This window comes from Phaethon aethereus (assembly GCF_964289735.1).
Source record: "Phaethon aethereus genome assembly, chromosome: Z".
NCBI classification, from domain to species: domain Eukaryota; kingdom Metazoa; phylum Chordata; class Aves; order Phaethontiformes; family Phaethontidae; genus Phaethon; species Phaethon aethereus.
Genome location: NC_138577.1, coordinates 25,271,342 through 25,294,231, shown reverse-complemented (window position 1 = coordinate 25,294,231; position 22,890 = coordinate 25,271,342). Strand labels below are relative to the sequence as shown.

Genomic DNA, 22,890 nt, shown 5'->3' with positions numbered 1-22,890 from the left:
TTAAATTTTATAGCACTCTTCTTTTAAGGACTACTACAACTCTAGGTCTGGTGTGGACTTTGTATATGTGTAACATATATCTAGAGCCTGAACTTTGTTATTCTGTTGGAAGATAAAAAAATCTTTATTCCATCAAATGTAAACTGAATCATACAAGCACATAGAAAAAATGTTGCCGTAATAAATGAATTTTCTAAAAGCCCATATTTCCTGGTGACCTTTCTGTTTTGACTTTGAATTATTCTTTTACTATTCTATCTGCATAACTGTTTAGCTTTAAAGGACATTGCTGTGCTGTCTGATAAACTCTTCTACCTAACAGAAGTACAGACAGTCAATGTTGCGATAGATGTCTGGCGCTGCTGTGTCTGTCTGAACATGTGAATTTTGATATTAAAATGATGTCTGTATATGAGTAGTTTCAAAGTTCTGAAACAGTTTTAGATTAAGAACAGTAAAAGTGTTTCTCAATTGCAAGGCAAAATCTATACAGATACTAAAGAGGAGAGAAATATATTTTAATTACCAATTTGCAGGACATGTACTGGGGAAAAAAGTGAATTTCCTATGCCTTTTTTCAAGATAATGTATTTTATGCAGGTTTGTACAAAGTGAGGAGAACTTACTATATTGCACAATTTCTAGTATCTGTCTGAGAGTTGCTGCATCTGTCCATAAGATTTGCTGCTTCAGATTGGATTTTTTCCTCACAATGACTGCTGACATCTATTCTCATTCTGACTTTGCCGTGCTAGCTGGGTTAGTTTCAGCAAAGACTACACTGCATTTTGACTTGCAATCTGATGTTTAAACAAAAGAAATGAAAGCTTTTGGGCAGCTGTCCCAGTTTGTTAATGCTTGTTGGTGGCTTCATTCAGGGCCCATGACCTAGCATCATTCTGATGGCTTTTCCATGCTGAGTTTGGAAATGTTGGTATACCACGTTAAATAAATTCATTGAAGGGGTCATTTAAAAAAACAGAGTGCTTAGAGTTAGCCAATGAAAATAGAGAGACCTTCACATGCTACCAAAAAGGTTACCTTATATTTGAGTAACAGAAAATGTTAGAAGCCCTACTCTTAAATCAACAGTCTAGGTTTATTTTGGAACCACTACTCCTTGTCAATGACAAGGAGCAATTTACCTCAATTTATATTTTTTGAACCATGAGACTACAATGAACAAGCTGAGAGGCTTTAAGACACTGTTGCTGTGTCCACTTGCCAGAAGCTTTGATCAGTTTGCTCACTAGAAAGCATCTTTTTGCAGTCATCGGTATCTTGTTCCATTATTGGATTTTAGAGGGAAGTGAGAGAATCTGTACTCTTTACAAAGGTAAACTGTTCATTTCTGTTAACAGCAGAGAATTGTACCTGTAGTACAATTTTAGTAGTTCTCTTTACCACATGCTAAGGAGAAAACAGTAAGTTACAATTCTATAACACATTATTATTATTATTATTGGTGGTGGTGGTGTTGTTGTTGTTACGACGATGACGACGATTAATCCATCATCATCATCACTACTACTACTACGTTTATATTGCAGTCACACCTAAAGGACACAACAAAATTAGGTCTTATTTTGCTGGACTCTGTCCAAGTGTATGATACATGACATTCCCTGTTCTAAAGGCCTAACAAGATCTTGGAGTACTTCATCATATTTGGAGGGCCAGTATCTGCTTTTAGTTACACGAATGTAAATTCAGTGTAACTATTAACTCAAAGCAAAATTTGATGCAATGTGCGTTAATATCTTTTTGGCAGATTTGGGAGGGGTTTCTACAATTAAAATGGCCTAATACTCTCTTATAAATCCTTCTTGCAGTTGCTTATAGAAACCTGCCAAACTTTCGGCTCTTTGGGTTGAAATTTTCCACAGTAGATGTCTGCCCGTGCCTGAAGGTTTTAGAGTATTTTCCATGAAAGTTACTCAGCTGTTTACTGCATACAGGAAAAGAGAATAGAGTGGTTTCTTGCTACTAGTGGAACTTGTACAACTGTTCTGTTATGAAGCTTTAGTATGTTCCTGCTTTGGTGAAGGATTTTACATACTGGCTGGGTTCAAAAAGATACACATTTTCCTAATTTGTAGTCTTAAATATACATTAAATTTCTCTCTAGTATACCCAGAGATGTGTTTGTGAAGGTAAACTAACCGATAGACTTTTAAAAAGACTCTGATGAGGAAATGATGCATATAAAACAATAAGATAAAACTGATAGGAATGTTTATTTTGTCTTTGAATTTAAAGTAATTAAAAAAGTAACCTTTTCAAACATCATTGTTTAGATCCTTGCTAGGCACATAAATGAGAGGCAAATGTGCAAAAAGTGAAAACTTTTTTGTGTAATTATTTAAGTTATTATTGGACATTGCAATAAGGTAAATTTAAGTTATTATTGGACATTAGGTTTTCTTGCAAAAGAATTGTAGAAGCAATGATTGAAAATACATTGTTAAAACTGAGATGGCAAATTTAGATTGAATCAATCTTTTTGCCCCCCTACAAAAGATGAAATAAATTTTCTTCAATATTAGAGTACTTGCTGTGTGAGTTTTCTAAAAGCATACTATTTTAAATCTTAGTTCTGTTAAACAGCTAATATTCATATAAAGGAGATCTCAGATGTGCCACAATTTCATGTTTTATTTTGTTGGTAATGACCTCTATAAGAAAAATTTCAGACTGCTTACATTATTAAGAGTTTTTTGCACATTCTCTACATACTCAAATGGATCACCACTGTCTTTCTAGTTGAATTAATTGAAAGTTAGTTATTCAATGTTAGAGCAGAATTAACATTGCAGTTCTAAATGTTTCATGAAGGATTGTTCTTTTAAAATAGCTGTCATCTCTTCTAGTATCATCATACACTGGTTACTTAATAGTCCTTACCTCATTATAGCAGATAAGGTTGCTGTAATTTGTGGAAGAAGCATATTTTTGCAGTCCCATTAGAAATAATGAAGATTTTGGTCCTTTTGAATTACTCTGACAGAGATTCTGTGCATCTGTGGCATCTGGTGAAAGATAAATTTTCACTAGAAAATTAAGAAGAGACACTGAAGTGAGCAGTAAGTCCTCAGATTTAACTTCAGTAGAGGAGAAAAACCAGTGTTTAAGGAGTTTTTACAGGGGAATATGGGAATGTGGAAGACAATGTTTGCATGACAGAGGAAATTACAGAGTACAGGGATTTTACACAGATTTGGAAAAATAAAGCAGGTAAAATAAACTCTCTATTGTATACAGTCATAATAGTATAGAGTTAGGACGGTTTGCATGTTCTGTTTTACATATGTGATATTCTTGTGAGTTGAACTTTAACTCTTTCATTTCTTAACTCTGAGTGTCTTTCATCTCTTTGATTTTGACATGTTTGTAATATACATAATGTATATTTAAATTATTAGCATACATTTTTACTCTTAGAAGCATTTTTATTTTTAACTTTTGACTTTAGCATTAGATAACTCTTCATATACTTGTGTGGCACCTTCAGTAAAATGCTGCAAGGAGATTATTGTCTGTAGTTAATAAAACCATTATCACTTGATTTATCAGTATAAAGAGAAGAAAACCAGAAGATTTTAATCCCTCATGTAATTCACATAAATACTTCATTCTGTATCATAATTGTACCATTAGAGGCATTACAAAACACTGTGCCATATGGATGTATCTATACTAGCTAAAAATGTGAGTTCACTATACGGACTGCGTTATGTGTTATGCAGACATTCAGTGATAATCTGGATTTAAGAGAAGCTCCATATGAAGGGTACATTCATCTGATGGATACTTGGTTATTGGCATAAGCCTCCGATTTGTAAATGTAGAACTCCAAGAAGACTAAACCCTCCTTTCTTCAGTACAACTTCATGAAACCTTGTGTCTGTTTTTTCTTTCTGAAGGAGGGTGTGGTGGGTTGACCCCGTCCAGCATCTAGGCCACCACCCAGTCAACTCACTCACTCACTACCCCCCCAGGGATGGGGAAGAGAAGCAGAAGGGCAAAAGTGACTAAAACTCATGGCCTGGGAGAGACAGTGTAGTAACTGAAAGGGAAAGAAAGAGAAAGCGAACAAGAGATCAAAGGCAATTGCTCACTACTTCCCACCAGCAGACTGTTCCCCAGCCAGTCTCTGAGCAGTGGCTATTCTGGAAACACACACACACACACCCCGCCCCCAGTTTTACTGCTGGGTATGATGGTACAGGGCATGGAATATCCCTTTGATCAATTTGGATCATCTGTCCCTGCTGTGTCCCCTCCCAACCTCTTGCCCACCCCCAGCCTGCTCACTTGGGTGGCAGGTTGAGGAACTGAGAAAACACTGATGGTGTGCAAGCACTGTTCAGCAACAGCTAAAACATCGTTGTGTCATCCACGCTGGTCACAAACCTGAAACCGTACGGGCCGCTGTGAGAAAAACTGTCCCGGCCAGACCTGGTAGAAAACGCAACACATTTTGAACACAAGATTTAAAATAGTCTTCTTTTATCTTTTCTGTAGACACTTAAATGCTTGGTTTTTGTTTCTCTAACTGATAGAGGATGAGGCTTAAAAACAGAAATGTTCTGGATTGTAACAGCTGTGTTTTAAAACAGGTACAGCACATAGAGAAACAAAGGAGGTCATGGAGGATAAAAATGTTTTGAGAGAAAAACAAGAGTAAATGTGACTAGAAAAACAATGCCACAGATTTCACTTACTAATATATGAATAACAGGAAAATAATATAATAAGAAAATATATTAAATGGTAGCGTGTGCTCGTATGCAAAACTATGTTGTATCTAGGTGCATTTGCTGATGATAAGCTACACATTTTAATATTAATATATCATTTTAATGTACATTCTTGAGAGCTACACACTTAGACTCCGACATACTTGACAGTCTAGAAGTACCTTTTATTCAAAATTATATGTCTAATGAAAAAATAAGGATCTATAAGGGTCTTTGTTGATTTTCTTTAATACTCTTGTACATTTCTTCTCACACTCTGTACAATCCTTGTTCATATCAAAATATCAAACTCCTAGTTTGTTTTTTTTTTTCCCTCTCTGAGTAATGTCTGAAGGTTAAATTCTCTCTTCAGTTTCTTTCAGAAAAACCTAGAGTAATTCAGGTCATTGTAAATGGCTGTATTTACTTGTTTACATATGTTCCGTGTTGCTTGGTCTAAGGCTTTAGGTGAACCTTAGGACTCAGGAACTATGAGAAGACTTTGCTGTACCTATTAGTATAAAGTCAACACTGAGTCTTCCAGTAGTGTTTATGGGCGGACAGGGGTATGTGTATCTGTCCATGTCTTCTGTGCTTCTCTCAGTGCTTTTTGTCAAATTCGTATGCCTGATTTTGGACACAGAAGTTGTGTGTGTTTCTCTGTCCCTGAGCAAGTGGCCAGTCACTATTATATAATGATTTTCTGTACCATGTCTAACACTTTGGCACTACTTTTATTATGTCTGTAGGGTTAGTATAAATTAAGTACTGCAACAAATTCTTCTTCCATTGTAACATCGTCCAGATTTTCTTTCTTAAAATGTCAGGGAATACTTAAAAATACTATCGGGCGGAATTTTTGGTTTTGCGTAAATGAAGCCCCTAAGTGGAAGGTGTTTTACTAAACTGATCTTAGAAATGAATCTTAGTGTTTAAAAGAATGTAAGCAACTTTCATTTCCTTTAACGTGAAACATTAAGGAGTATGTATGAAAAAAAAGCAAATCTTTATTTTAAACTAGCTTTAACTTATGCTGTTTGTTAGGGACCTATAATTCAGGACTTAGTGAAGACAATTAACAAATCACACACACCCTCACCAATGTCTAAACATGGCTAGAAAAAGTAAAATATTAGCTTTGTTATCTATACAGAGAATGCTAATGCCTATAATTGGTCATTGCCTGACCCTTATATTTTTCTGTCCTGATAACTCTGCTAGCCTGGAAGCTAATTGTGTGGTTTTTTGTGAAATCTTTCAGTGGTGTTATCAGGGAGAGTGCGTCCCTTTTGGCACTTGGCCCCAGAGCATGGATGGGGGTTGGGGTCCGTGGTCAATATGGGGAGAGTGCAGCAGGACCTGCGGGGGAGGAGTCTCCTCGTCTATAAGACACTGTGACAGTCCAGCGTAAGTAGCTAAAGTAAGCCAGAGCCAACAAAAAGACACATTTGGAAATTATTCAAAACTGTGGTTTCACATGTTATCTGTAAAAATGTTTTGCTAGTTTGCCAACATTTGTCTTCAAAATAGCAGACAGAAACACTTAAACAGGAGAAGTTCACTAGACATACTTTTAACATTTTTAATGTATCTTATGTACTGTAAAGATAGCTGGATTTATATTTAGCAGTAACCAGAATGGTTTTCTTTCTGCAACTTGCTGTTCATGCAAAAATATATTTAAGTTATACCTTAGATAGGTTTGTTTCTTAAGACGTATTACCTCTAATGCTTTTCTAGGACATAAAATAACTGTTGCCAGTTACCTATTAAAACAAACAACACAGTATTTCCAAGCTTTTGCACGCAACTGCTTACATATAAACCATAGTTGGTCATACTATGTTGCATACAATACAGTTGTATGTTGTCGTGTCCAACACCTAGTTGTGACTCCCCACTAACTGTTAAAACAATTCAGCAACTTCTCTCCCTGCCATTACTCCCTATTGGTCCATCTACTCTCTCTCACGAGGGGCCAGCTTCTCCATTACAGCTTGGTCCGTTATGTGTGTCTGTACTGGTCCTGTCATCTGTCTGCTTTCCAATGTCCCCAGCATTGTTCCCGAGAAGGTCTGTCAGGTAAGTGCTCCTTTCTCTGTCACTAGCGCTTCTCAGATGAGGAATGCTTACTTACTTCCATTGCTGTTCTTCGCTGAATTAATCACTGCTTTTCTCTGTTGCTGCTTGTCCTGTTCTGGTTACCTCATCACAGCTATAGGTCTTTGGAGAAGGATAGTTTTATTCCTCCGTACTTTGTTCTCGTCATGTCCCATAATCCCATTTCTATCACCGTTATTAGTTTTTAAGACCACTTTTTCTTGAAAACGTTAAGCTTTTGTGCTTCTTTCATGTGAATCCATTCTTTGGCTTTTGTCACTCCTTATCTTCTCCTCTCAGTACACTTAGGTTCTTTGTTGCTTATACCCGTGTTTTGCAAGCCAGGCTGTACATCAGCTTTCCACTGTGCTCTGCAAGACAGACACCAAAATAGCATGTTACTGCTCCTTAAGGTGGCCTGTTCACCTCCTATCATCAGCAATAATTATCAAATCTGGCAAAAAATATCACTACTTACTGAATGGATTCAAAAGCAAAAATTATTCATATGCATCGATAACATGTCAGACTATGTTACTCAGAGAATGATAAACTAAATCCATTATTTTTTTCACAGCAGTAAGTAAAAATGCTAGTGAAATGTTTGTTTGGAAGATGAGTAATTTCCTAAGATTTTTTTAACTACTTCTGTCACCACATATATAGATTGGTATGTTGAAAGGTGATTAAATTTTAAATGTTTAACAATACAGTAAGCAAATGGTTTTGGGGGTAGAGGGTATGTCTGCATTAGGAATAAAATTCCTTTTGGTTCAAGGATAGTGTTATCTGGTTAAATAGCTGTAATGTGAAAAATAGTATTGATTTTCTTTGCAGTTAATTGTAAATTCTTTGATTTCTTTATTAGAAAACAAACACCAAGTGTTTTTCCTTTCTGCTTTCAAGTTAGGAGCGAAAGAGCTGATGTCTGATTAATCATCCATTTAAGTCAATGTTAATTCATTATTTGACCACTGTGGAGGACAGATAAGGTTCTTGAATAGTTTGGGAATTTAAGAGCCAATGTCTTCTTCACACTAATAGAAACCTGCTTACACTGGAGTTTCCTCAGATTTAATACTGCTTGATACAAATCAGAATCAGATTCTTGAACTAAAAAATGCAGTCTTTGCTGGCTGCAGTATTTAGAAGGCAGTGTTTCTTCATTTTGCTATATTTTCAAGTGTAATATAAGAAGAATATAAAAAAAAGTTTTTTACTGTTACAAAATGAAACAACCACCTAGGTTGTTAACACATTTCTCATTGTAGTTTTGCAAAGTAAGCAAATAGTTAAAATCAATGCCTTTTTAGTATGTTTGAAAAACAATTATATCCCTGTATTGCTTGGTATCTATGCAAACTAGATGAATACTGTGTGAGTGATGATTTTCAAGTACCCAGTACTGTTTTGTATCTGCTCCAATTCAAGTCAATGCTAGAATTCTTATTAAATAAAATATTTTAAAATCTCACCTTAAAAAATTCCATGTACTTTTATTTTTATTTGTATGTTATATATCTCTTGGACTTGTATTTATACTAATAATGCATTAGTATACTTCATGAACTTGTGTTTGTACTAATACATTTAGTAACACATACAACATGTTTTTCCAGGCCTTCAGGTGGAGGCAAATATTGTCTTGGAGAAAGGAAGCGATATCGCTCCTGTAATACTGATGTAAGTAACTTTTGTTCCACTGTAAAAACTTGTCTGTTTTACATTTTAGCAGCAATGGATGCATTTTTTCCCAGTTCAGAAAAGCTGTGAATCCTGCATTGTATTGACAGACAGTCCTGTAGGGCACTTCTATATTGCAGGCACCCCCTGTGTTCTGCTAAACGTTAGGTTCCCTATCTCAATGTGGTGCCCAACTGGTACCTTCACTTTAATGACAGGTGTGAGTTCAACGTGAGCATCCATGTTAAAGGTGAACAAGGAGCATTCCACATCAGAGCAAAAATCTGTCTAGCCCAGTGTCTTGTCTCCCAGCAGTGGCCAATAACAGGTGTTTATGGAAAAATTACAAAGTTTTGGCAGCCAAAGCATCACTTTTCTGTGGATAAATGGTACAAGTTTCCAGAAGCTGGGTGTCTAAAGATTTCTTGAGCTCCACATCATATCTGTACCACATTAACTGCCCCAAATTGAAGTATCCTCCGTGAATCCACTTTTAAACCCTCTTTTATACATTCGGTGAAAATGTATTTCTTTTGGTGTCTTTTAAACCTGCTGTTTTGCAATCGGGTATCTGCTGGTTCTTGTATTACCAGAATGATCATATTTTATCAAGTTTTATTTTAGAGATGAGCCCATCAAATAATGAACTACCCTATCCATGGGGCAGGGTATAAATGCACAAAATCAAAATTATGTACCTAAATTACAAATTCAAGTAAGTTAAAAATTGAACCAGAAAAAAGCACACACCAATAAAGAATTTCATTGATAAGTTTCCAAGTCAGTAGCACTATAAACATAAACAGGCTTTCATATTAGTTTAGCTTCAAATTTGTCTTAGTTTTCTTGTTAAATCGAGAAAGTTTGTAACAGTGGGAAAGACTTTTCCCAAAGGTGTTGTTTCACCTGATATCTTTTGATATATTTCAGGAAAAAATACACTAGTTAATGTGCTGATTCCTTGAAAAAAACTTGGTTTTATGAATGTTACTAATTATCATAATTATTAGTTCTGCAAATTTCTTTGTAGAGGTTATTCTTATTATTCGGCAGTATTACAAATTTCCAAATTAAAAATACTTTCCTACTGCTAATCACAGCTGCTCTGTTCACACAGCCAAGTAGTGTGTTAGGCCTTTTGGCCACAGTGTTGTAAGAGAAACTGAAGCTGAGCTGCTTGTCCAGTAGGAGCTGTAAAACTTTTCCAGTCATACAGCCTTCCAAATTAAGGTGCACCATTATGAAACTTCGACCATCTTATTTTTTAATGTAGATATGTATCTTTCTGCTGGTCTGTCTATGCAGTTTTCTTTTGAATGGATCCAGCTTACCAGATGATCTGCTGTAATTCATTTACCTTCCTCTTTATTTTCACTCATGTGGCCTTTTTGTAATTGGAAGACTTCATAAGCAAGAAATTTTTTCGTAGCTCCAATTCACAAATGAAAATGTGTGTTTCTTATTCTTGCAATTGATAGGAAATTCACCTTTGATGTCGCCAACTAAGTGATGATCCCTGATTCAAATCTGTTGAAATCTGTCAGTCAATATTTAATGAATTTAATGTATACTTTACTGAACTAGCAGAGGTTTGTTTCTGGTTTTTTTCACCAGGATGTTGTGTACTACTGAGTTAAATGCTTCTACAAAATCTAAGCGTATTCCATTATCCTTTTAATTTAACCAAGAATTGTAAAAAGTTTTAGTTGATAAAACCTATTCTTATGCAAAATACTGATTTGTATTATTATTTATCTTTCTTTTAAACCTGTATCAGTCAAATCTCTGCCAACATTTCTGCTTATTTGGGATTGATATTAAGCAAACTGTAACCTAGGATATTCTATTTGTCCTTTTCAAATAATGACCTTTTAACAGTAGCACTGTTTCTGCTTGTACACACAGTCTAAGATTTGTTTAAAAATTCACATTGACACACTGGATCCCTCTTCCCTTAACTCTTTGAGAACTCTTGTGAGGTAATTGTCCAGGCATTCTTATTTAAAATGTTTATCTCAAATAGATATTATTTAGCATCTGCCACAGCGTACACAAAAGTTGTCATAATACGTAATCCTCCTCCCTTACAAATATACAACAATTTTTAGTGCTTTTTTATTATTAACAATCATACCATAGCTACCTAATGATACTGTTGAAATGTTGCTAGGATTTATTTTATTCTTATCATATTATATTTCTTATTGTAAAACAGTTTTCAATTCTGTTCTTACTTGATTTTGCTTCCTTTATTCCTTCTTTATTTGTTTATTACTGAGAGGAAGCTCATAGGGTCACAGAAGGAACATCTAGAAGGTATCTGAGGAGGTTATTCAGGCTATTTCCTGGCTCAAAGGCAAAATTAACTGTCATTAAACTATTCTTAACTGATGGTTAGGCAGCTGACCTGTTTTATAAATACCTCCAGTCCAGGAGATATCATTAGGATTCTTCAATGTCCTTACAGTCAGGACAGTTTTCATGAAATACAGTGTGTGTTTTCCCATCCTTTGGGACCCTTACTTATTCCTTCCCCACTAAGACGAGAATTGATGATATTCCCTCTGTGGGAGCTTTCCTGTGTTTGTAGACTATGATGTCTCTTCTTAGTCTTCTTTATACTAGACAGTCTCTGTGTTAATAGCATTTGAAATCCCAGTAGCGCACATCTTCTTGAAGCATGGTGCTCAAACGTCTGCGCAGGATTCTAGGTGAGGCCTGTCAGATCTAAGTATAACTTCAAACTTCGTCTGTCAACTTAGTGATGGGATTGTGTTTATTCATTTCAGTATTGTGCTCATTTTTCTTGCAGGAGTGACAATATTTATTTAGTCTGTTGATCCATAATGTCCAAATCCCTTTCTTAAGAGCTGGTTAGGAAGTCATTCCTCAGCTTGTGCTTGCACAGTTGATTGTTCCTCCTCAAGTGTAGTAAAGTTCATCCATTGCTTTGTTTCAAACCATTGCTCCAATTTATGAAAATCTTGTCAAATCCTCTATTCCAAAATGTTCATTCCCTACCTATACTCAGATTTCAATCAATAATTTAAGCAAGATATTGGAAAGGAAAATTTGCATTTCATTGTCTAGGTCTTAAAAACAAATCTTGGAACAATTATAGACTCGATCCAGACCCTTTGGAAATGCTATTCTTACAGTTTGACAGTGAATAATTTTTTTAGCATGTGTTTTGGGTATAGTTTTCTAGTGCATAAACACATTAGTACTTCAGACTACTGCCTTAGTGGTTTTGATTATTGTAGTCTATTTCTTTTATAGTAATATTTAGGGTTGTACATAACTAAGAATTGCTGAGACTAGTAGATTTTGTTTCAAGATTTACGATAGTCCTTAGTGCTTGACATTTTTAATGGAATGGTCTGTTTGATTAATGTAAGCATTAAGGGCATGCAAATCTGTCCTTGCTTTTATGAAAAATGTATTGTTTGTACATCTTTTCTGTTGAAGTTTCATTTTGCAGTGTCAACATTCATTGCCGATCTGTAATTTTCAACATAGAACTCCCTAAAGCTCCTACTATTCATAAACCAAAAAAACCTCATTTTGACTTCATTTTTCTTTCGGAGATGAGTTAGTTCTGTTTCCCTTTCTTTTGACCATTTTAATTCTTTGGAAACAGTGCACACACTCCTACTAGGCTTATTTCTCATCAAACACTTCCAAAGCCATATATGACTTCTTAATTCAAAAGGCATCTGCTAATGGAAACATTGAAATCAGCAGAAAAGAACATAAGCTAATGAGTTCTGGAAACAAAAGGGTGGTAGAAAGAACACACTCATCAGAAACTTATTTTCTACCACGAATGACGCTATATCTAACAAAAACGTATATTTTTCCAACCAAAGTATTTATAATTGTGAATAAAATAAAAAATGCTAATAGAATTGCAAGACACATAATTACTCAGTTAAAGTAACTCATTGTCTGTTTTAAAATATGTATAGGATGTGAAGCTTAGTTGGACGTACATCTAAAACTCTAAAAGCCTCCTAATTTTTTATATTCTATAAGAAATATTTTTTGCTTACAAGTTCTGTGAATGGTTTATCTGTATAAAAATATGTGTGTATACATACCTTTAAAAGACTCTTGTTCTTCAGTCTTTTCTCTTAATAGAATGTAGGCAAATGGTTTTTGTTGGTTCCGTCCATTGTGCATACATTCACAGATGTTGTTCGTTGCTTTAATAATTTTAATATTTTCAAGCCTATTTTTTCTAAAATACATTCATGTGAGGAGCTGTATCTTGGAATAGTACCTGAGTTTCAACTGTCACCCTTCTGGCTGTGTTTCTCATTTTCTGTGAGGTGTAGTACAGCCCTTTGTTAATAGGAAACACAGTGAGTTCAGTTACTGAAGTCTGTCTGACATTAAGCTCCAAGATAACAGATTTCTCTGAGATAAAATGTTTGGTATCATGTCAGTGTTGGTTCGATGATTTGTCAACACTTTTTAGTTTATGTTTGCAGTATAAGCATATAAGCATCTCCTTTTATGTCGATATTTGGAAGAAATTAACCATTTTTTTTGGTTTTTATTATTTTAGCCATGTCCTTCAGGGGCTCGTGATTTTCGAGAAAAGCAATGTGCAGATTTTGACAATATGCCTTTCCGTGGAAAGTATTATAACTGGAAACCCTACACTGGAGGTAATGGTTAGCTTTGCAAAATGTTATCATAGGTAAAGTCTTCAAAATTATATAAATGTTATATAGATATAGAGTAATGTTTGTAAATAGAATGTTTTATTAAAATATAATGAGCTAAGTTTGCTAAGCTTGTACTTTTGTCAGTTGCTGAAAATGTTGCAGAACAGCCATCTCTATTCTTGTAGAGTTTTGTGAAGGAGAGTGAGCATCATTGTAGGGACTCCACTTTAAAAATACAGAGCCCTTCTCCACCTGCAGTTGCAATAGAATTAGAGATTCCATACGTGATCTGTAAGTGCCTTTCATGCTGCAGTGATGAGTTCAATATAAAAAAAATCTCACAATAAGTTTTCCTTTCTTAAGGTCAGAATACTAGGGAAAGGAGAAAGAGGTAAAAACATTTATAAGAGTCTCTAAAGACTATTTCAATAACTGAATTATAAATAGTTGCACTGTGCAATAAAAGGGTATTTTGCAGCAGGGAAGAGGGTTGTAATTTCTTTTTCTCTTTGAGACAGTTTAATCAAGTTTAGTAAGTTTCTGTCGTTGTTCCAAGTTCATAGGCTGCCCTTTTATTATCTTGTTTTTTCCTGCTCTAAATCCTGAGTGAGTAAGTCCATCTTCCCTGTTGTGTTTTTGAATTTTATTGACTTGAATGGTTTTACTCATAGTTTTTTACATTAAAAGCCTAAAAAAGATCGTTGTGATCACGTGGTCTGAGCTGTAGCATAATTCAGTAGGGCTAAATTCCTAATGGAAATATTTTGATCTTCATTTTGAAATTTACCCTGACATACTTCTAGCACTACATTCCTCTGTTATTCCTGTTTTTCAAAAGGTGAAGTGGTGTTCTTATTGTTTAAATTTTTCAATAATAATTAGGGTTGTATTAACATAATGGGATCGTTACGGAGCCAACCAACTTTGCCGTATCTTACTATGTGAAATAATCTTTTTTTTGCAAGAAAGAAGAATCAAGTAGAGAAATCAATAAAGGAAAGTTAAATAAAGCATATACATTATATGTGTCAGGTATGAGATAAGATTATAAATTTCAGATCTGTTTATGCATATATATTTTTAACTAATTGTTAACTTGTCAAGATTTCTGGTGGCTTTTTTTCATTTGTTTATGTTGTCCAGGTGGGGTTAAACCATGTGCATTAAACTGCTTGGCTGAAGGTTATAATTTTTACACTGAACGTGCTCCTGCAGTAATAGATGGGACTCAGTGCAATGCTGATTCACTGGATATCTGTATCAATGGAGAATGCAAGGTTACAAATGCTTTATAAAGTACTTATGGATTACTGTGTTGTGTCTGCTATCTCCTACATTTATTTACGGTACTTGTTTGTTACTTATATGAAACGGGAGTGTTGACAGGTCAAGTTGTTAATGAAAGAGTAAGATTGAGACAAAAAGATAAAAAATGTATTGCATAAATTAGACAAATAATTTTAATTTCAGTAGCTTCTCACAGACATTCACAGAATCCTCAATTTTGTCGTCTTTTTTCCTGCTTTATGGTTTCTGTTGAAGAATCAGTGGAAGGGGCAACAGGAGATGAACAGATTCCTTGCACTGTTCCAAGGCCTGTTCCATTATTCCAATTAGAACACCACTCTGGCTGAAAAACAGTAAATGTGAACATACCAATCTCTTTCTGTGCAGCTAGTTCATCCTGTTGCAAACAATTCTGCTGTTAATGTAACTAAAACAGGAAGTTGTTACTATTGCTCTGTAGTTCTAGGAAAAAGTGTATAATGATGCAAGTATTTGCTATTTACTATAAGTGTGATTATCTTGTAAGATTCCTATAGAACTGCATGAAATGAATTTGAATAGAAATGGAGGTCTGTGCCATATTTTTGGTTATATACATCCCACTGCTGCTTCAGTTTAGCAAAGCATTTAATTATGTACTTAAGTGCAGACATCTGAACAGTGCTGGTGACTCTAAAAATTCCAGTGATTTCACTGAAACCACTAACATAACTAAAGCTTTGCCCGATGCTTAAGTTCTTCACTATATTGAGGGCTGAAGATGTATGTTTATTGGATAATGTGGTGAGACCAAAAGCGTTTGCCATGTGTTAGTAAACTAATAAAAAAAAAAGGCACAAGAAATAACCTGAGGAATTCTGATGTATCTTATACACAAGAAGATTTTAGTAGTTTTGAGAAATCTTTTAAAATTAATAATCAGACTAAATCTCGAGTTGAGAATAAGCTATACAATAAAGTTGGGCCTTTGTCTTCTTGGTGAATCAGAAAGTTGAAATGTACATGGTTAGAATAATACTTTGTTATCAATTATTTAAAGTATTTTAACTTTGCTTATGACCTATGTATTAACTGTTTACAAAATGTTAGATAACATTTTTAGACAGTAAACAAAGTTGTGTAGCTGCCACCTTTTTTGTATAAAACCTGGAAAAATTTGGCAAGCTGCAGTGTTCATTCTGTTTACATCCTACTTGTTCATTCTCTTTTTTTTTGTTTTTTTTTAAAGGATCCAGCTGTCTCTATTTTCATTAGCTTTGTAATAGGGTTGAATCAGTATGTTAATCATTGTTCACCATACATGGATTTCTCAAATAGACAATCAGAAGTGTAATGTACTTTATGATCAGTTATAGACTCCTCTTTCTTCCAAATGCTTTTGAATCCTATCTAATACAGCACATAATTCAGCCTTTCAATAAGTATTGTTGTGCATTCATTCTTAGAGTGAAGTCATTTAGACTTTGCATTCAAACTTACAAAAATTATTGCAAGTTTTTCCCGGAGGATGTGGAAATACAATCGATGAAGCTGTAAATGCCTTTAGGAACAATAATACTGTTTATGCTGCATAAATGTTTAAGGAACACACAGCAAATGTTTACCTTAACAAAACAATATAGATGGAACACAGTTAGCTGCTGTAATATTAAATAAAAACATCACTAATCGTTTACTGATAGCTGTAATAATTACATTGTTTGTAAATTGCTGTGAGTTCCCTTCCTGAAAGTCACAGTAGAAATACAGAATGCTTATTAATCAAGATTTGGTAACAAGCCAAAATGTGGATTGTTCTCCTTTTTTATTTTCTTTCTCTGGTAAGCGAAAACCCACTTATGGTAACAGCTGTTAACAATAGTAGATAAAAAGAACTGAATATCTCAAACTTGAGAGAAACATTTAAAAAAGAATCTATGAAGGTAGTGGTGCAAGACATCATCCTGTTAAAATATTTGTTCTTACCTGTTGTCAGCATGTAGGTTGTGATAATATTTTGGGGTCTGATGCGAAGGAAGATAGATGCCGTGTTTGTGGAGGAGATGGGAGTACATGTGAAGCCATTGAAGGTTTCTTCAATGATTCATTGCCCAGAGGAGGTATGCACATCTATGTCCATTCTATTGCATAATGCATTTAGATGACTCTTTAGCAAATAACAGCGCTGCATTGATTTCCAGCATGGCATTGCTACTGGTGATTCACTTTGACTCCTTTTGCTTCGTTGTTTCCTTTTTCTATACTAGTTTGGATTTATGTCAGATACAACAATATGCTTTATTACTGAATACTTAGTCCTCATGATTTTTCATGCACATAAAAAGAAGTGAGCGGGGGGGTGTTTATTATTATTTAGTTATGGTGTTATAATAAAAGTAACGTTGTGTATGATTTTAATGTGTATGGTGGAATCTGATATTTAGTCATACATGAAATTGTAGAATAGAAAGAATCCAGAAATGTATCTTAAGTTCATCTTATTAAGAACTGAAGGAATGTTATGGACAATTAGTTTAAAGCTTAGCTCAAAAAAGACAGTGTTGCCATCTTAGTGTTATCAGTTTTGGACTCCTGAATACAGGAAAAGGATTGATGCACTGGAGTGAGTTCAGTTCAGTGAGGGAGCACTATGATTACTGGGGTCTGGAGCACGTGCCCCTCTGTGAGGAGAGGCTGAGGTAACTGGACTTATTTAGCCAGGAGAAGAGGAAGTTTGTGGCTACCTAGTATCAGCCTTCCAATACCTATGAAGACGTTATGGAAGAAGACAGAGCCAAGCTCATCATAGCAGTGGGTACATGGTGGGAGAAGAGATAATAGCTATATATTGAAATAAGACAGTTGCTGACCAAATGGAAGGAAAAGCTTTTTCACAAAGACAGTCCAGAAGTGGATCAGGTTGCCCAGAATCATTGTACAGTTTCCATCTTTGGAGTTTTTCATGACGCATCAGGATAGAGCTCTGAGTAACTTGGTCTGATCTCCTAGCTGACTCTGCTTGTAGCAGGAAGTTGGGCTAAATTACTGTCTGAGGTCCTTTCCGACCTGAATTATCCTATGATCCTAAGGTCATTTTATACGTTAGTTACTTGTGATACACTATTGAAAAGACTTAGCACTTAAAAAAGGAATTCCTGATCACATGGTAAGTTCTTCCTATCACTTTTAAATTTTTGTATGAAATTTGAAGAGTTTTCCTTTATATCACATGGAAGAAAATGTTCAAGTATATTTGAATCCCATATCACATTCTAATTTTTAGTGGTAAACGATTTATTAACGGTTAGTTTCATGACTAATATTGATTAATGTAAACAACAAATAAAATTTACCTTTGTCTTACAGGTTATATGGAAGTGATTCAAATTCCAAGAGGTTCTGTGCACATTGAAATAAGAGAAGTGGCAATGTCAAAGAACTACATTGGTAAGAGCATGGTTTAAATAGCAGACTGTTCTTAAGCCAGAGTTTATGTTGTGATTTGAAGGTGTATTTTCTGGTTTGGCCAAACTGTACACATAGTAGAAGAAGCAGAGGTGATTGTTAGCTTCTAATAATTGGGTTGTGATCAGACAGTTGCAGCTGTTGGTTAGAATGTGTTCTCTTGAATGGAGCTAATGAAATAGATCATGTGATTCCTCCGTGTCCACTCAGTGCAAAATCAGGTCAACTTCACTATAGCTCTGGTGTCAGACTTGAGCTGAAGTCAACAAGGACCACTAGATGATCTACTGTCCCACTCTGAGGTAGTGTCTTCCAACTGGGAAGCCTCTGATCTTGGAGGATTATACTGTTTTAAAATAAGATATGTACAAATCTGGCTTCATTGAACTCAAGACAGCATGCATTTCTGAAAGTCTCTATCCTGATTTGCATAGCAGTCAGTTCACAGTAGTGCAAGAACACCCATTTCTTAGTCAAAAATAGATTAGAGAGCTGATTAGTTGTACAGAAAACTAACAGATTAACACAACCGAAAGCTATTACCTCTTCAGGCTGAACAGCAGCTGATGAAGCTCCTTTTGTCAGTCTGTACTTCATGTAGTTCATACGTATTTACACTGACGTGTTGGAAGGGATTATGATGCCTGTAAGTGTGAGTCAGAAGGGCAATTATTCCCCTAGGTACATTAATTCCTAAATTGAGTGTATTGATAATAATGGTACCTTTCACTGTTGGATCCCTACTTTCCTTTCTGCCTGCCCTCACCCTTCAGTAATTCAGGAGATAATGAATCTCCCTCCATTCTGCAGGAATAGCAACACTACTACTGCAACAGTAGAGTGCTTATTATTATTTCAGCACCACAGTCCCTATGGCCCCTCCACCATGTCAAATTATACTCTAGGTAAGGTTGCTTATACTATACTGACATTTCAAACCGAGTTGGTGGGAGAGAGGCATACAATGCATCCTATCATTGTAATTTTCTAAGTGCTATTCCATGGGCGGCTGAAAACCAGAACAAATAAGATAACTCTTAGCTACTACAATTAATTTTGTTATTCCTCTATTTTATAAGCAGAGGAGAGTGATCTGGAAAAGCATTTAAATTGGCACCGTCTGTCTAAAATGATGACAAATACAAATTTTTTGGCTTAAATAAAAAATACAGACAACTTCATTGGTATTTAATCTGGCCACAGATCTAAAAAGGTAAAGTGGTACATAAACACGTTTTTTATGTGCTTGTCACAATTTCTAAGGATTTCCTGAGTTTTCAGAATCTCTCCTCACTACCTTGCTTCATGCCACAGAAGCCCTGACTACACAAATGGGGTATTTGTGTCCGTCACCAGTTTCTTGTGTTTCCAGCTTTCAGAGGTGCCATTATATCCTGTATTATAATCTTACTAAGTCTCAGGGGCCGTTTCATTTTGTGATGGGATGTTTTGTATTGTGAGTGTAAACCAGATCACTATTTTAGGATCACCAGTTTCTGGGGAAAGGCAGGCCTCTTATCTGTCTGTTTCCTAAAAAGAACTATACAAGCATAATGGTAGTTACAAATGAGTTTATTGAGTTAGAGTACATACCTCAAGGGTATTGTTTTATCAATATTTATTTAGTGACTGTGTCAACTTCACAGCTCCTTACCTGTCTTTATGGAGTTCCCTCTGTTGTTCCAGGACAGCTGTTTGTGTGGTCACACCATGAACCAGATTAGAGAATTGAGTCAGCTGAAAACAACCATTTACACATATTGCTATATTTGATGTGCACTGCTGCCAAATATGTGACCACAATCTAAGAAATCAATTTCTCCCTTTGGAAGTATACAAAAAAAGATAAAAATAAAACCCTCTTCCTCTGTAGCTCTCACACTGGCTTCAGAGCTTAGCAGTTACCAAGCTTTCGAAGTAACTTGCAACAAACACCCCATGGTGCCTTAAACTAAGATCCAGTTCTTTTGCAAGCCGTGGCCTCAAACTTAGGCTGCAGTTAGACATTTGGCAATTCAGTTAGCTGAGTCAGCACCTGTCCTCCCTCCACCTGTCTCTGCCTGATCATTTCTGCACCAACATCGCTCCTTGTGTTGCGACAGCAAAAGCATGTTTCTGCAGCTGCATAAATAATTCAGCATTTTAAACTGGTCTGTTCAACAAATAACCCAGCAACAACAAAATTGCCTGTTTTCAGAGCTGATGAAAAAACATGTGTTTAGTAATGCTGTTATCGTCGCTTAAATGGCTTAATCCAGGGTGACATCTTCCCTTAGATTTCCCTTATGCAACAGGGTGTTGTGTGCTAATTTTCTGTGGGCATCCTGCATTCTCAAGTTCTCATAAATTATGTGATTAGGACATTAACTTGTTCCTTCTGTCTCATATGCTAACAACATTATGCCACTACGTCATCATTGTCATGCAATTATGTTACTGGAATGCTATTCACAACTGTGTGGCATTCACCTATGCATAACAACTGACATTACATAAATCTATTTACAGAATGCAAATGCATTTTTCTTTGGCAGACGGGTGAAAAATGAGCTGCTTTGCTTCTGGATATACATCAGTTTAAGTGTATATAGCATATATACAATTGATAACATAATTTATTAATTATAATATTATTAATTATGAAAACATGTATGAGAACGTTTGTTCTCTTGTGCTCATTTATATGCCTCAAATGATATAAATAAAGAATTCACTTGATTATTTGTTCTTAGTAGATACTAGACATCTGACAAGAAAATGTTTGGAATTGAGTGGCATAGTAAGAGAGACTTTAATATGTCTTGGTAGCTTTGAGGCACCCTGCGACCTTCTTTTAATCAAGCTAGATTTTGTAAAAGCAGGATGGATAGAAATTTTGGCTGTGTGGCAATAGGACCACTGATAAAACAAAATACTGATGTTCAGCTGTAACACTATTACTTCAGATAGCTGTGTAAATAGATCAATAGTGAAGTACTCTTCCTTTCCTTTAGTACAGTACTGCTTGCAATTTGTCTTGTTCTCATATACTCACTTTTTTTACCATCTCCTTCTTATACTACAGAACCTATACAGACAATAAGGAATCTGAATTGCTTTGAGAATTCCAGATAAAGGAATGTGTCAGAGCTAGTTTCTTCACTCAAAGCACATGATTGTTTCTAAAGTAAATCAAGGAAAGTCAATGAAATAAGATTTATGCTATGGAAAGACAGTCCTTTTCAGACCTTATGGTGCTGATGGAAATGGTTACTAATTCCTGCTGAATATGGCTGTCACCAACAGAACATTACTGCTTCTCCAACTATCTCCTGCTCACATGAATGCTCTCTGATCTATTTCAGAAAATTTGAGCATCACTGAGACATTTTCCCTGTTTAATGTAGGCCATCTGTCCACATAGATATAATTGAGAATAAAACTTGACCCTAAGTTGTTGTATTACTTATGATTGTGATGAGAGTTTATTCCCTATCTAGTAGAGTCAGTTATTTGCCTCAACAAAAAATGACATGTATTTCCAACCATCATTTTGCCTTTAAGAACACATTTTATTTAAAGTAAATATGAATGCTGAATAACTTGGTAAACTTCACGTTAAATCAAGCAGTCAATATCTAATTAACAGAATAGTCACCTTAAGATATAAAGTCAGTTTCACATTTAGAAACTTAGTCTAATCTTATTGATAAAATACCAAATATAAATCCCTGAATAATATATGCTTGTCCAGCCTAATTGGTTGGTTAGCTAAGAAATTTGTGTTTGATCTACAGTACTTTTACGGTTTAAGGCTGTAAATTAGGACTAATAAAATACCTTCTCAGTTTAAGTAGCTAGTATTTGGGTTTGCAGTAGAAATATCTTGGATTTATGCTTTAAGAATGAAAAAAACCCCAGGGGACATAGGCAACAAAGCAAGAGCTGATTGGCTCCATGTCAAACTCAATGTTCTTTCTTTTTTTTTCTCTGCACATTGTCTAAGGTACCTATCACATGCCTCGACTTCTTTATCTAAAGATTAGGTTGATAATTGATTATACATTTTAGACCTACATATATCTTATGTAGAACAGCATACATTTTATATAGACCTACATATATCTTATGTAGAACAGCATACATTGTATATGGGCTCTCTTTTAAAGTTGAAGATATATTGCAAGTTGCATGAGGCATTTTCTTTTGTTCCATTTAACATCTGCTTGTTGAAATCTGTGAAGTACACCTGCACACTGAAGATTATTGCAGAGGCAATATTGTCAAACTGTGAGGGATATTTTGACCAGGGCTAAAGAAAAGGCTTTATATTGCTTGAAAAAATAGTGATACTCCACTGAAGCTCACATACTTCTAACAAATTAGTAGATAAACTTGCAATGGCTTCTCCATTATAAATGCTGCTTCCAATTTTTAGGTGGCTTGTATTTCTTTTTAAGCTTTAAAATCTGAAGAGGATGACTACTATATTAATGGTGCCTGGACTATTGACTGGCCAAGAAAGTTTGATGTTGCTGGAACAGCATTCCATTACAAGAGGCCAACAGATGAACCAGAGTCTTTGGAAGCACTAGGCCCTACTTCAGAAAATCTCATAGTCATGGTAAAGTTATAATTAGTATATTTCTGAAATTTAAATATGTATTTGTGTTCTGAGAAAAGACAAGGCCATGAATGAAATCAAAAGAGGTTGTGTTTTCCAAGAGTATCCAGCTTGCCTATCTGGGACTTTGAATTTGTGTTTTAACACAGCTTTCTTACTTTCAAAACTGGCAAATATTGTGATGGATCAGGGGTAATGTCAGAAGAACCGCAGGAAATCTCACAGAAAATGCCCAAATAATGGTAGCCAAAATTGTAAACGGTGTGTATATTGTAACTCTGCATAATGCTGATACATGTAAGTGTTGAGATACAGCATGGCAGTTCCTGACAGTTCTGTAGATGTCAGTCGTTTTAAGCCT

General features: G+C 35.2%; 1 protein-coding gene across 1 annotated transcript in view; it reads left to right on the top strand.

Moving 5' to 3' along the window:
- Positions 1 to 22,890, top strand: part of ADAMTS6 (ADAM metallopeptidase with thrombospondin type 1 motif 6) — a gene marked incomplete at its 5' end in the record, with an annotated part of 153,627 nt that overhangs the window by 96,469 nt on the left and 34,268 nt on the right. Inside the window, 7 exons of the mRNA XM_082013693.1 lie at positions 6,001 to 6,146; positions 8,459 to 8,522; positions 13,093 to 13,195; positions 14,339 to 14,472; positions 16,458 to 16,581; positions 17,828 to 17,908; positions 22,366 to 22,529. Of these exons, the coding sequence (XP_081869819.1) occupies positions 6,001 to 6,146; positions 8,459 to 8,522; positions 13,093 to 13,195; positions 14,339 to 14,472; positions 16,458 to 16,581; positions 17,828 to 17,908; positions 22,366 to 22,529 (816 nt within the window). The remainder of the gene's footprint in view (positions 1 to 6,000; positions 6,147 to 8,458; positions 8,523 to 13,092; positions 13,196 to 14,338; positions 14,473 to 16,457; positions 16,582 to 17,827; positions 17,909 to 22,365; positions 22,530 to 22,890) is intronic.